The 13,452-nt window shown below is 37.7% G+C and overlaps 1 protein-coding gene across 1 annotated transcript in view; it reads left to right on the forward strand.

Annotated features, from left to right (window-relative positions):
• GARS1 (glycyl-tRNA synthetase 1) overlaps positions 1-13,452 on the forward strand; it is a 45,058-nt gene that overhangs the window by 13,744 nt on the left and 17,862 nt on the right. Inside the window, exons 4-8 of the mRNA XM_044246315.1 lie at positions 579-720; positions 2,597-2,685; positions 3,697-3,773; positions 7,914-8,059; positions 10,254-10,403. Of these exons, the coding sequence (XP_044102250.1) occupies positions 579-720; positions 2,597-2,685; positions 3,697-3,773; positions 7,914-8,059; positions 10,254-10,403 (604 nt within the window). The remainder of the gene's footprint in view (positions 1-578; positions 721-2,596; positions 2,686-3,696; positions 3,774-7,913; positions 8,060-10,253; positions 10,404-13,452) is intronic.

The following is a 13,452-nucleotide window of genomic DNA, read 5'->3' on the forward strand; positions in this document are numbered from 1 at the left end:
GAAGGTACGTAGGCAAATATAATTCACTGATTAAATGTACAGTGGTATTTTTCAGATCACTGCAACAGTATTAGACTTTTTAGTACTTTGCCACTGAAACCTGTTTCAAGTTTGGCTAAGCAAATCTCTAAATGTTTAACTTGAGGTCTAAATATAGTGGCTCGTATACCCAAAATTAAATATAGTGGCTTATATATCCAAGAACAAATTAGAGAATTGGGTGCTAAAATTCATCATTGTTACCAGCTGATGCACCCAGTTAGATCCATGGCAGAAACTGTATCTGTTTTTCATTGTTTCTCATATATGGAGGAACATCTTTTGTTTTTAGTTTTTTGCTAATCCTGCTTGGAGTTCTTAATGTTGAAGAAGTAAATGGAGTAAGAGCTTACTTTGGTCAGCTAGCTGGAAGTAAGGGGTTACTTACAGTAACCCTTTCAGAATTGAGGGGTTTGAATTGTTGACTTTAATACCTTTTTAGGGACTATGTGAAGTCTGACAGTTTCTTACATCTCCTCAGTTTATTTTGCTCAGAGTGACAAGCTAAAGTACAGGTTTTCCTTGTTCATATTTTATAGGTGTTAGTGGTCTGTATGATTTTGGGCCAGTTGGGTGTGCTTTGAAGAACAATATTATTCAGACCTGGAGGCAGCACTTTATTCAAGAGGAACAGATCCTGGAGATTGATTGTACCATGCTCACCCCTGAGCCAGTTTTAAAGTAAGATTTCTACTTTGGAAGCTGAAATTCATTAATATGCATATTTAAATATCTTCTCATGATTATAGAAACTATCCATATTCATTGTAAATATGTGGAAAATAAAAAAAAACAAAGAAAATATACACCTAATGTCCATAGACAGCCATGTCAAAATTGTTGTGTTTATCCTTACTATCTTTTTTCTCTATAAGTCCTTGTACCTATATCAACAGCAGCAGCAAAAACTGCGTTTTTTCATGTAATAAAAGTGAACATTTACTTACGTCGTTAAATAATCTTCTAAAGCATTTTTAATGACAGCATAGTATTCTCTTGTGGATATACCATAATTTATTTAGCTAGTGCCTTATCATAGGCATTTAAATTGTTCCTGGGACACCTGGGTGGCTCAGTTGATTAAGCAGCTGACTCTTTGTTTTGGCTTAGGTCATGATCTCAGAGTCCTGGGATCGAACCATGAGTCAGGCTTTGTGCTCAGCAGGGAGTCTGTGTGAGGTTTCACACTATCTCCCCCACTCTCCTGCGAGTGCACTCTCAAATAAATCTTAAAAAAAAATTGTTCTTGATTTTTTAGTCCACTGAGCATCCTGATAGATGGATTTTATATATTTATGATTATTTCCTTACTTTAAGTTTTTAGAAGTTCTGGGCAAAGGTGTTTATACATTTAAAACCAAATAACTACTATTTGTGTTGAAGTGTTAGTGCAGAAATTTATTTTATTCCTACTAACATTGTTGAAAGCAGGGCAGGATTTGCTAGAATATGGAAAGAAGAATCTGTACATTTTGTATCTCATTACTTCATTTAATGTTGCCTAGTAAAGAGCTAATTTTCACTATTTACATCTTTTGGGCTCTCTCAGTGATTTCAGCCCAGAAAAACAAGATGAATTCCTGATGATGGACCTAAAAGATCAAGACAACCTACTTTTTTTTTTTTTTTTGGTAAAGATTTTATTTATTTATTTGACAGAGATAGAGACAGTGAGAGAGGGAATACAAGCAGGGGGAGTGGGAGAGGGAGAAGCAGGTTTCCCGCTGAGCAGGGAGCCCACTGGGGACTCGATCCCCAGGACACTGGGATCATGACCTGAGCCAAAGGCAGATCAGATGCTTAACGATGGAGCCACCCGGGCACCCCTAAGAGAACCTATTCTTTAGCTACTTCCTCCACTAGTAAGAATTGTGTAAGAGATAATACCAGTGTCCATAGAGTTTTCAGTGGCAGAAAACTCTTTTCATAAGATGCAGGTTCTAGGGATGCCTAGGTGGCCCAGTCGGTTAAGCGGCTGCCTTTGGCTCAGGCCATGATCCCAGCGTCCTGGAATCGAGTCCCACATCCGGCTCCTTGCTCCGCAGGGAGCCTGCTTCTCCTCTGCCTCTGCCCGCCACTCTGCCTGCCTGTACTCTCTCTATCTCTCTGACAAATAAATAAATAAAATCTTTAAAAAAAAAAAAAGATGCAGGTTCTCTACTGAGTTACCATGAATTCTTATCTAGTCAAATTCCCCCGGTTTTGGCCTTTGTGTAAATCATTAATAATTGGATAGGCATGGATTAATTGTTTCTGCAAGGTAGCACATACTTTATGACAACTTGTGAGAGTATAATCTGGTTGATGTCTTTTTCCTGTGGGAAGGTAGAGCTTGGGGTGGGGGTGGGGAAGGTAGAGATAGATTTGAGGAAGGATTTTCTCTGGCCTACATTATTATCCACTGTGGATACATCATTATATATATGGGAGCTTCCATCTTTCAGATACACAGATATAAGCTTGATATATTATAAATAGAGGGGAGCATCTTAGAACATAAAGTTTCTGTATTAATTTGTATGAAAATGACAAACTGGCTTGGCATTTGTTAACTTAGGACTTCTGGCCACGTAGACAAATTTGCTGACTTCATGGTGAAAGATGTAAAAAATGGAGAGTGTTTTCGTGCTGACCATCTATTAAAAGGTATGGTTTTTCATCTTGGATAAATATTCTTCTAAGTAAAATTGATCAAAACAGAGGGGTGAGATTAAATTTTTCTCATGTCTTTTTTGGAGGGGCGTAACATCTAAAGAGGAAGGTGCACAGATCTTGCAATATAGGCAGACCTCGTTTTATTGCACTCCACCTTCCTGTGCTGTGCAGATATTGGCCAACCCCGGGTCAGGTAGTGGAAAGACAGTGCTGTTTTTCCAACAGCTTTTTTCGCTTTGTCTCTCTTACATTTTGGTAATTCTTACAATATTTCAAACTTTTTTGTTATTATTTTATTTTTTATAGTAATCAGTAATTAGGACTCTGAGAGTTCAGATGATGGTTAGCATTTTTTAGCAATAAAATTTTAACTTAATTTTTAAAATATTCTATTTTTATGAAGATTTTTTAATTTACTTGACAAAGAGACACACAGTGAGAGAGGGAACACAAGGATGGGAAGTGGGAGAGAAAGGAACAGGCTTTCTTCTGTGCAGGGAGTCCGATGCAGGGCTTGATCCCAGAACCCTGGGATCATGACCTGAGCTGAAGGCAGACATTTAACACCACCCAGGTGCCCCAATTTTAAAAATATTTTAATTAAGGTATACTTTTTTTTAAAAAAAGATACAATGCTATTGTATATTTAATAGAATACAATATGGGGCAAACAACTTTTATATGCACTGGGAAACCAGAACATTCATTTGACTTGCTTTAGTGCGGTATTTGCTATATTGTGGTGGTTTGGAACTGAAGGTACACCTGTACAGCTTGAGTCCCTTATTTAACAAAAAGAAGTTCTATATGATAATTAGAAATTCTAAGTCAGCAAAAGGATCAAGACATTATCATTATTTTCCCTGTAAAATCAGCCATGGGATTTGTATTAAGTGAGAATGTTATCCTTGGATTCATTTTTTTTACCTCTCCAGAAACTCAAAGTGCGTTGTCCTTTTACCCATTGATTGAAATTGACATGTACCAACACTGTTCTTGTAGCTCACTTACAGAAATTGATGTCTGATAAGAAGTGTTCTGCTGAGAAGAAATCAGAGATGGAAAGTGTCTTGGCTCAGGTGAGTACTTTAGAGATGTTATTACAGCAACTCCGGTAGGTACTGTCTTTCTTACAGTGTTTGATGACTATTGAATTCCACATTGTGCTGACCCAGGCCACGATTGTAAGGAAGTGGAGTTTCCCTTCTGTTTCTCTTTGGTATTTTTATTTTCTTCTCTTTCTACCTTTTGTGGCTAATACTTTATTTTAGCCCAAACTAGCAATTCAGTGTAAATAGGCATGGAATGGGTTCTATCTCCTTGGAAACCAATTTTCTGGATTTAATAGCAAAAACCAGAGAAGTGGCTAAGGATGAATAGTGTTCAGTTTTGATAATGGAGATTTGGGGGCAGATATCCTTGTGAATACTGTCTCATCAGCCACTTGATCTGCTTCTGGTTGCACTGTCCTTGACTACATGCTGTTATTCTTAGAACCTGATGAGCCGGGCCCTGCCTTTCCTATAGACTCAATGTTTTATAATTTCTATTTAAGTTGGCAAAGTTTAGGGAAGACTTAAGAAAGACCGTGGAGGGCGCCTGGGTGGCTCAGTGTGTTAAAGCCTCTGCCTTCAGCTCAGGTCATGATCCCAGGGTTCTGGGATCGAGCCCCGCATCGGGCTCTCTGCTTGTGATCTCTGTCTGTCAAATAAATAAATAAGATCTTTAAAAAAAAAAAGAAAGAAAGAAAGACCATGGAGATAATCTGTTCTGACTTTTACCAAGTGCAGGAATACCTGCTGTATCAGAAGTTGTTCTTATCCCTTTTCCAGGTCACAGATCACTTTAAAAATACTACGAAAATGGTACCTCTTTTGCTCAGGAAGATGCACATGTCCGTGTGTGTATGTTGCTGATCTCTCACCTTACTTATCCATTTAAGCAAAATATCTTTCTCCAACACCATGCTTGATCATGAGGTCCACCCAGGCTCACCTCTTAAATTTTATTTACTTTCTTGGGCAAAACTATACAGACATACACTGAAACCAGTGCATTTATACATATTTTCTTTACATTAGTATATAAATATGTGAGGCTGAATCTAGGAATCCCTACCTTTTTTCATTTTCTCATGAACATTTACTGGATACTTTTGCAGTGCTGCCTTGTTTTCTAAAAGTATGCTGGTTTTTCTCTGTGGTATCTAGCTTTCTAACGGTAGCTCACAAATTTTCTCCTTCCTCATTTAAATTAAAAGAAAATCTTAATTTGGCTGTTGACTCATCTGCCAATTTATTTTAGTCCTTGTGAGGTATGTTTTATCCTTCACTTGAAGCTCATTGCTTTAGTTTTGTTGTTCATGACTTAATAAATCAGTTTTTGGATTTTGACACCATTATAGCCAAACATTCATTTCTTATTTCCTTTCTTTCCCAAAGGCATGACCTTTATTAGAAAGAAGAAATGAAAAGCACTTCTAATTACCCCCCAAGTTACTATTTCCCATTTTGAATGTTAGATTTACAAAGCTTTTGTATGTGTCTTTGATCTTAACAGTTTCATTCATTTCCAAGTCAGTTGTCAGAGCAGGAAGTAATTAGTTGATTCATTAAGTCATTCATAGTTTGAACCCTGACCTTCTGTCTTAAATTCATGGTCTTAGAAGGGCAGTCTGTTTTTTTGTTTGTTTGTTTTAAGAGAAAATGGGTGAGTTGTGTTGGTGAGGGGAGGGCAGAAGGAGAGGGAGAAAGAGAATCTTAAGCACACTCCACTCCCAGTGTGGGGCCCACTGCAGGATCCCAAAACAAGGTTCAGTCTCACAACCCTGAGATCATGACCTGAGCCAAAATCAGGAGTTGGATGCTTAATGAGCTGAACCACCCAGGCACCCCAGAGAGCAGTCTGTTTTTTGGTTTGCTATTTTAGATATACACACAAGCTGCTGTCCGTGTAACATTCAGTGAAAAGTTGGGACCTGTGGTTTAGTACTCAGAAATGGCCCCGGTGAATTCATGGCCAAAGGCCCATCTGTTTGCTTGAGCAAATAATCGCTTTCTCTACCTGTTAGCATCTGTGACTCCTTTTCAGCTTTATGCAGCGTGATAGTTCCTTTAAAAGGAACTGATTCACCCTCTGTGGTAAGAAGAGCTTTATTCCTGTTACGTGGATTCAGTAGCTCAGAACTGTTTTTCTTCTCTGTCCATTTTTGCTGACGCACCTGTGCATGGACCAGCTTTTAAGTCAATTTTAACTTTTTTGTGAGGAAGAATTCAAAACATATACAAATAGAAAATAGTATAATGAATACTAATGTACCCATGAACCTGCTACAATGTTATCAAATTTCGTTGAATCCATTCCCTGCTTTCCTACCTTCTCCAGAATTATTTTTATTTATTTTTTTTTTTGACAGAGAGAAATCACAAGTAGACTGAGAGGCAGGCAGAGAGAGAGAGAGGGAAGCAGGCTCCCTGCTGAGCAGAGAGCCCGATGCGGGACTCGATCCCAGGACCCTGAGATCATGACCTGAGCCGAAGGCAGTGGCTTAACCCACTGAGCCACCCAGGCGCCCCCAGAAAGTACATCTAAAACATCATTTTAATTACATTATCTTAAATGTTAACCACTTTTTTTGTTTGTTTGAATTGGGCTCCAGATAAAGTCCATATTTTGTGAGTGGTTGATATATTTCTTAAATCTCTTCCAGTCTTTAGGTTCTTTATCTCTAATTTGCCTTATATTTTCATTTAAAAAATTTTTTAAAAATTGAAACATTTGTTTCTTAGTATTTTCTACTCCCTGGATTTGGCTCATTACATTATTTTGGTGATATTTCACATGTTCCTCTGTTTCTATATTACTTATAATTTGGTAGTCCGACCTAGAGGCCCAGTCGGATATTTTGGCAAGACACTTAGTGGTGTCGTGTATGCTATGTGCCAGGACCTGTGTTAAGTACTTTACATAATTAATCTTCATAGTGAAGTAGGTGCTGCTTCCCTATTTCACAGATGAGCAAATTGAGGCTCAGAGAGGTTAGATAAGAACTTAATCTTGAATCACACAATCCGTATGTGGTAGAATTGGGCAGTTTACCCAGGTTTTTCTGACTCCAGAGCCTCAGTTCTTATGGTCCTGAGTTGATTTATCTAATTAATTCTACTAGGAGATTTCTTTTTTTAAGTTTTGAACATTCTTCAGTATTAGATGGTTTGTCATAGTCATTTGAAATTTTAAATTGGAAGTCACATCATTTGAGGGTTTCACGTTGGTTATCAATATATAAAATGTGCAATACACTAGAACAAGCAGAGATGAATAAGAAACAGTTTCTACCTTCAAGAGCTTAATATCTAGTGGCAAAGAAAAGTTATATGCACGGGACGCCTGGGTGGCGCAGTTGGTTAAATGACTGCCTCCAGCTCAGGGCGTGATCCTGGAGTCCCGGGATCGAGTCCCACATCAGGCTCCCAGCTCCATGGGGAGTCTGCTTCTCCCTAACCTTCTCCTCGCTCATGCTCTCTCTCACTGTCTCTCTCTCTCAAATAAATAAAATAAAATCTTAAAATAAAATAAAATAAAATAAAAAAGAAAAGTTATATGCACAATTTAATAGGGAAGTGTACCTGACTCTTAAATATGCAAAGTGGTAAAATGCAACTTGAAAACTTGTTTATGGGGCGCCTAGGTGGCTCAGTTGGTTAAGCGTCTGCCTTTGGCTCAGGGCATGATTCTAGATCCTGGGATTGAGTCCCACATTGGGCTCCCTGCTCAGAGGGGAGTCTACTTCTCCGTTTGCCTCCCACTCCCCCTGCTTGTGGTCTGTATCTCTCTCTCTCTGACAAATAAATAAAATCTATAAAAAAAAAAACAAACCCAATGTAATTTATATGATTTCAGATTCTTACCAGTCTGTAACTATTATAATTGCACCAGAGATATTTTTCTTTATCTTTCCTTGTGAAATGGTGAATTTGTCAGTTTAGGTCAGTTCCAGAAAAGTACTCCATTTTTCTAGAATGGTAAATGATAAGTTGATAAACGGAAAGTGAACTGGTTATGATTTTAATTTGGGTTTTTTGAAAGTTAGATTAACTTTGACGTTCTTATTCTGGGTGACTTTTTTAATGGTAGATGGGTTTTATGTATGTAATACTTTTATGCTGTGTTTTTTTCTCAATCTTTTATGTTAATTGTTTTCTTTATGTATCCTTTAGCTTGATAACTATGGCCAGCAGGAACTTGGGGATCTTTTTGTGAACTATAATGTAAAATCCCCCACTACTGGAAATGATCTTTCCCCTCCAGTATCTTTTAACTTAATGTTCAAAACCTTCATTGGGCCTGGAGGAAACATGCCTGGGTATGTATCACTTACTCTTTATGTAATGAAGTTACTGAAATTGTTGTAATAAAAAGTAAACATCAAATCAGCCATGAAGGAAAATTTTTGAAAAATGGTATGTAGAAGGTACAGATAAACATTTTAAGGAGAAATAATAACAGACATATTCTTAAATTTATTCCTTCTAATCTTTCTGAATATATATACACACACATATGTGTATGTATATATATATATGTATATATTTTTAGTATATGTGATCATTTTTTTGCCAGAAAATAAATAGAAGTCTGTGATCATCATATCTTGTGGTGATAGCTGTACAGTGTAGAGATACTTGAGGAATGGTTTTGTAAGTCATTGAACTTATTGCCAGAGGAGACTTAGAAACCATTTAGTCTAGATCAGTACTATCCAGTAGAACTTTCTGCAGTGGTATAAATGTTCAGTAATCTGTGTTGTCCAGTATAGTAGCCACTAGCCACATGGGCTATTGAGCACTTGAAATGGCATTAGTGCTTCTGAGGAACTGAATGTTAAAATGTATTTAATTTTAATTAATTTAAATTTAGGCATTTGACTAGTGGCCTACCATACAGAACAACATAGGTTTGGTGTTATTTAAAAGATGTAGTTTTCACAGTAAAAAAAGCTGAACAATTTACAATATGACCCAGAACTAGAATTTGTAGGTATAGATTCCTTCTCGGTGTTAACAAACTTAGCCAAAGTAGTCTATTTCATAACTTCAGGTGTTTTTCTTATAGTCTTATTTTAGATAATCGAGGGTAGGCTTTTGTTAGATGAAGCGAGATAGATTATGTTTCCTAAAGTAGAATAATAAAAATTAATTGTGACAGAATGTATGACTAGAATTATTTTAGTCACACACTGTGTTGACTTGGGATATTTTATGGAACAAGGCCAAAGGTGAGCCTTTCATTTTGGCAGTACATACAGAGAGTCATTAAATGGGCCAGGCCCTCTGACCTGTCATCATACTCTTGGGAATTTATCTGAGCAGATAATTCAAAAGGAAAGGAAGCTATGAAGGTGTATTTATCAAGAGCATATAAATTAAAAGTAGAAATAACCTATTTATCCAAAAATTTGAGATGATTAAGTTAATTAAAGTAGATCGTTTTAGTGGGATACACTGCAACTATTAAATATGAAATATTTTTATGATTATTTAGAAAATGGAAAAAATAAAGAATACATAATTTTATACATTCTACTTCTAAATCATGCACATGGAAGCTTCTGGCTGGCTCAGATGGTGGAGCATGCAACTCTTGATCTTGGGCTCATGAGTTCAGGCCCCATGTTGGGCATCGAGTCTACCTAAAAATAAATAAATGAAACTTAAAAGTCTTACAGCTTTTTAAAAAAAATGTATATAAACTGTAGTTACACTTCTTTTGGATGAAATCTGGAAAGGATCTCCAGAATGAGGTTTTGGTATATTAGAGTGAGAAGAGAGTACATTATATTTTATCTTTTCCTTGATTTAAAGTTCTTTTCATAATACATTTATGTGAGGTAGGCCCTCGGAAAAGCTTTCTTAACTGATGTTTTTGCGGAGAATATTTTCTGTAAAATTGAGAAGAGGAGAATGGCTATCATGGTGTATTTGCTTAGCTGTATTTTTAAAACATGGAGAAAAAGAGAAGAAACGTGTGGCTGGAAATGTGGAATACCGCAGAGGAGAAAATGATAGGAAAAACCTGCCATTTGCCTGGCCTGGTGTGATGACTGTGATGAATGAGCTCTAATGCTGAGTGTAAGGCCATACTGGCTTCTTTGTAGCCACACAGTTACACTCTAATAGGTGGGTTAACAGGCATATACTTAGGCAGAGTCTTCTTTTCAGAAGGATCTGAATTGTTGTCTGCCTGTACGTTAATGATTTATCGGGTTTTAGGGACAATAAGAGAGAGGTGGCATTGACTCACCGGACTGATAAAATAGAATGACATTTCTGATAGTAGTATTGCCATACCAGTTGCTTGATACATTCTCTAACACTTGCTTGAGTATGTTTGGTACCGGAAAATGTCTCCTCTTCTTACTCCTTTGCTTTAGAGCATATATGCACTGCTTTGTATGAAAATAGTATACTTAGGACTTTCAGGATTTGTATCTAGAATTTCAGATTTTTTGAAAACTTAATTTCCTTCCTTCTAACAGACTGATTTATTTAAATTTATAGGTACTTGAGACCAGAAACCGCACAGGGTATTTTCCTGAATTTCAAGAGACTTTTGGAGTTCAACCAAGGAAAGTTGCCTTTTGCTGCTGCCCAGATCGGAAATTCTTTTAGAAATGAGATCTCCCCTCGATCTGGACTGATCAGAGTCAGGTACTGCCCGTATTGTTCTTCCAGTGAAATTTGTGAATGAGCTAAGCATTGAATAGGAAAGGGAAGCTTGCTATGTTGAAACAGTTCTGCTTCGTTCTTACATGACCATGTCTTTAATTTTGTCCTCCAAAAGATGATGTTAATGTTTGTAATCTCTGGGACATCAGGTAGTTGTGAGTAACTAATGGGAACTTAAAAGGAAAGGAAGGAAGGTGAAGAATAGATCATCTTTCTCACCTGCTCCAAAATGATCTTCCCCCCTTGTTTGTCATATATTTAGAGGATGGCAGGATTTTGATTGTCTAAACCAAGGCATTTTTCTGGCAGTGGTGATGTATGTAAATGTAGGGTGAGGTGGGGACAAGGTGACGGTTAGGAGGGGAGTGTCATCCGGGGTGTCCAGGGCAAACAGCAGCACTGGAGTTGGCTGCGGGTGTTTCTGTAACCAGTTGACATTCCTCCAGATACTTGGGGTGCCTCTGTGACAGGCCAGCTAGCAGGCTTGCTTCTGTCTACTCTAGTCTGCTCACTTGTCTCTATTTTAATAATCTCCTTTTGCCAGATATATACAGGCGTACGGGGGAGGGCATATTGGCACTTAAGTTTTCTTTAGAAACTTACTGTGATTTTTAAGCTTTTTGTGATTTCTGTGTTTTCTTACTGATATCATCTCTTGGCATTATAAATTCCATATAAAAAATAAGATATGTAGGTAAACTTAACTATCTTAGACTCCAGAAGGATTTTCCACAGCCCCACCACCCCACCCATCTCCTCTCTTTTCTTACTCACTATAATTACAGACTTTAGTCATAGCATATCCCAGCCACTGACTCTACATCAAAGCACCCAAAGCACCTGCCTAATCTTGTCAGTCCCCCTGATACCCACTGTGGAAATGCCCCATATACTGACCAAACTGTTTCTTCAGGCCTATGATTGGCTCAGCCTTCTGGTCGAGAAAGTGGGGACTGCATGAGGAAGGGGCTTGCACAAAACAATTTCCCTTTGGGCCTCCATGCGGGAAGAAGAGGTGGTCAGAAACTTTAGCCAGCTATAATAACAATGAAAACTTGTAGGCTTGAGCCCGTTTTACTTCCTGGCTCCTGGGTTTTTCTGTCTCTCTTTTTCCTTTTGTTCTTTGGCTTTTCATCTCTTCCAGTAGTATCTTCAAGCATGGTTTCAAAATACTGAGGAAGCCCGGTAAGACTGACTTTGTGTAAAGTCAGTGTTTTGGAGAGGATTTATATAATGTCAAGTAGCACATGGAAGTTATAAAAGGACCACAAAGGCAAAACCTGGGGCCTGTGGAATGGAAAGTGGTAAATCGAAAAAGTAGCTCAGAGCTGAGGAGTGATTAGGAGTGAGCTGGTGAAAGGTCACTCCATGGGGGTTCCTTGGTCATTTTTATTTTGGACACTTTCACTTTAAAGCACCCTGTCTGGATTCTGGCTGGTTTTTGTTATATGCATCTGTAAGGTCCCGACTAGAAGTCCACTCATTCTTCCATAAGCCAGTATCCACATGGCTTTTGTTCCTTGGATAGGGCTAGGATTTGTTTAGTGTTGTGATGTCTTCTTGATGGCATGGAGTTATCAGGTGATTAGTCTTTGCATGGCTGTGATTTCTTCTATTTAGGTTGAGAGTATTAGATGGTTCATCTGTAATTTAAAAAAAATATATTTTTATTGTGATTGGCTGGTTCTGTCTCCTAGACTATAGGTTATTATAGTTCTCCATGGTCCAGGTACGGTCTCTGAACTCAAAGGCAAGAGACCATTGGCAGCATCACTGTTAGAGTTGATTTCCATCTCCTGTCTGTGAGCTGGGATTATCTGACAGAACAGATGGAAAGACTTTGGCAGCAGATTATTTTGGGATTCTGGGCAGAATATTTTGATACGCTTTGCATTTTAGATGTTCTCTTGCTGTCCGCCAAGCTATAAGATATGTGAGGACAGACATTTTGCTTCTTTGTCTCTGTCCTATTTCTGTGCACATGGAGGATGTTTTATAGTGGTTGAAAGAAAAGATATTGGTGCCTTAGGACCAAGTAAGAAATACTATTAAAAAATAAAGTTCAAAAATCAGAGCTCTTTTGCAGTGCATTTCACATATTTTTAGGGCACATTTAAGCAATTTTTCATTACTTCTGAAACATCTGAGATAATCATGGCAATGCACTAGTAAATGTGTGTGGGGGAGGTGTTTAAAGAAGAGAGACTTGATTTTGACTCATAAAATTAACTTAAAACACTTTTCCCCCAATAGCTACTTAATTGCCATTCAGAGAGGTCTCTTTGGGAAACCATTACTAAATGCATATTTATTTCATCATTATGCAGTTAGCTTGATGCTAGCCTGTTCAGTTCATGTCTTATGTCCTCTGCCTTGAATAACACTTTATTCAAGAAGCTGTTACTCTAAAGAAGCCAGCTGTATGGTGCCATTATCAGTCATTTACTTGCTCAGAGCAATAAAAAGAAAGAAACCAAACTACTATAAAAGCTGAAGAATAATTTCACTTCACTTTTAATTTCCCATCCTTTGAAAAGGAAATACTGGGAACTTCATTTAGTATATATTTATAAAGACTTGCTAGTGGTCTAAGGAAAACCACTTTATTTGGAAGTCGCTATTCAGGATCTCATTTCTTTTTTGTGTCTGACGTTCCCTTAAGTTTTCCTAATTTTAAAAACTATCAGTCTGTTCTTTAAAAATTATTTTCCAATGAAAATAATCTTTTGTTGTTATGGCTAGTATGGAAGGAAACACAGATGGATAGTAGTTAAGGTAATAGAAACAGATTTTATTCAAGATTGTTGCAGTAGGGGAAGAGTCCTCAGTATAGAATAGGGCTCAGTTTTGAATACAGCAGGGGCAAAAGAGGATTTATAGCCAAGGCGTGGGGTGAAGGGCGTCAGTGGCTAGAAAACTACTAAAAGGGACCATCAGGGGCAAGGCAAGGGGGATTCTGGCTAAGCCAACCTAATGGGTTCTTGCTGAAGATAGCCAGGGTAAACAGACACCAACTGGGGGATGGTAGTGG

This window comes from Neovison vison, chromosome 4 (assembly GCF_020171115.1).
Source record: "Neovison vison isolate M4711 chromosome 4, ASM_NN_V1, whole genome shotgun sequence".
Taxonomy (NCBI): domain Eukaryota; kingdom Metazoa; phylum Chordata; class Mammalia; order Carnivora; family Mustelidae; genus Neogale; species Neogale vison.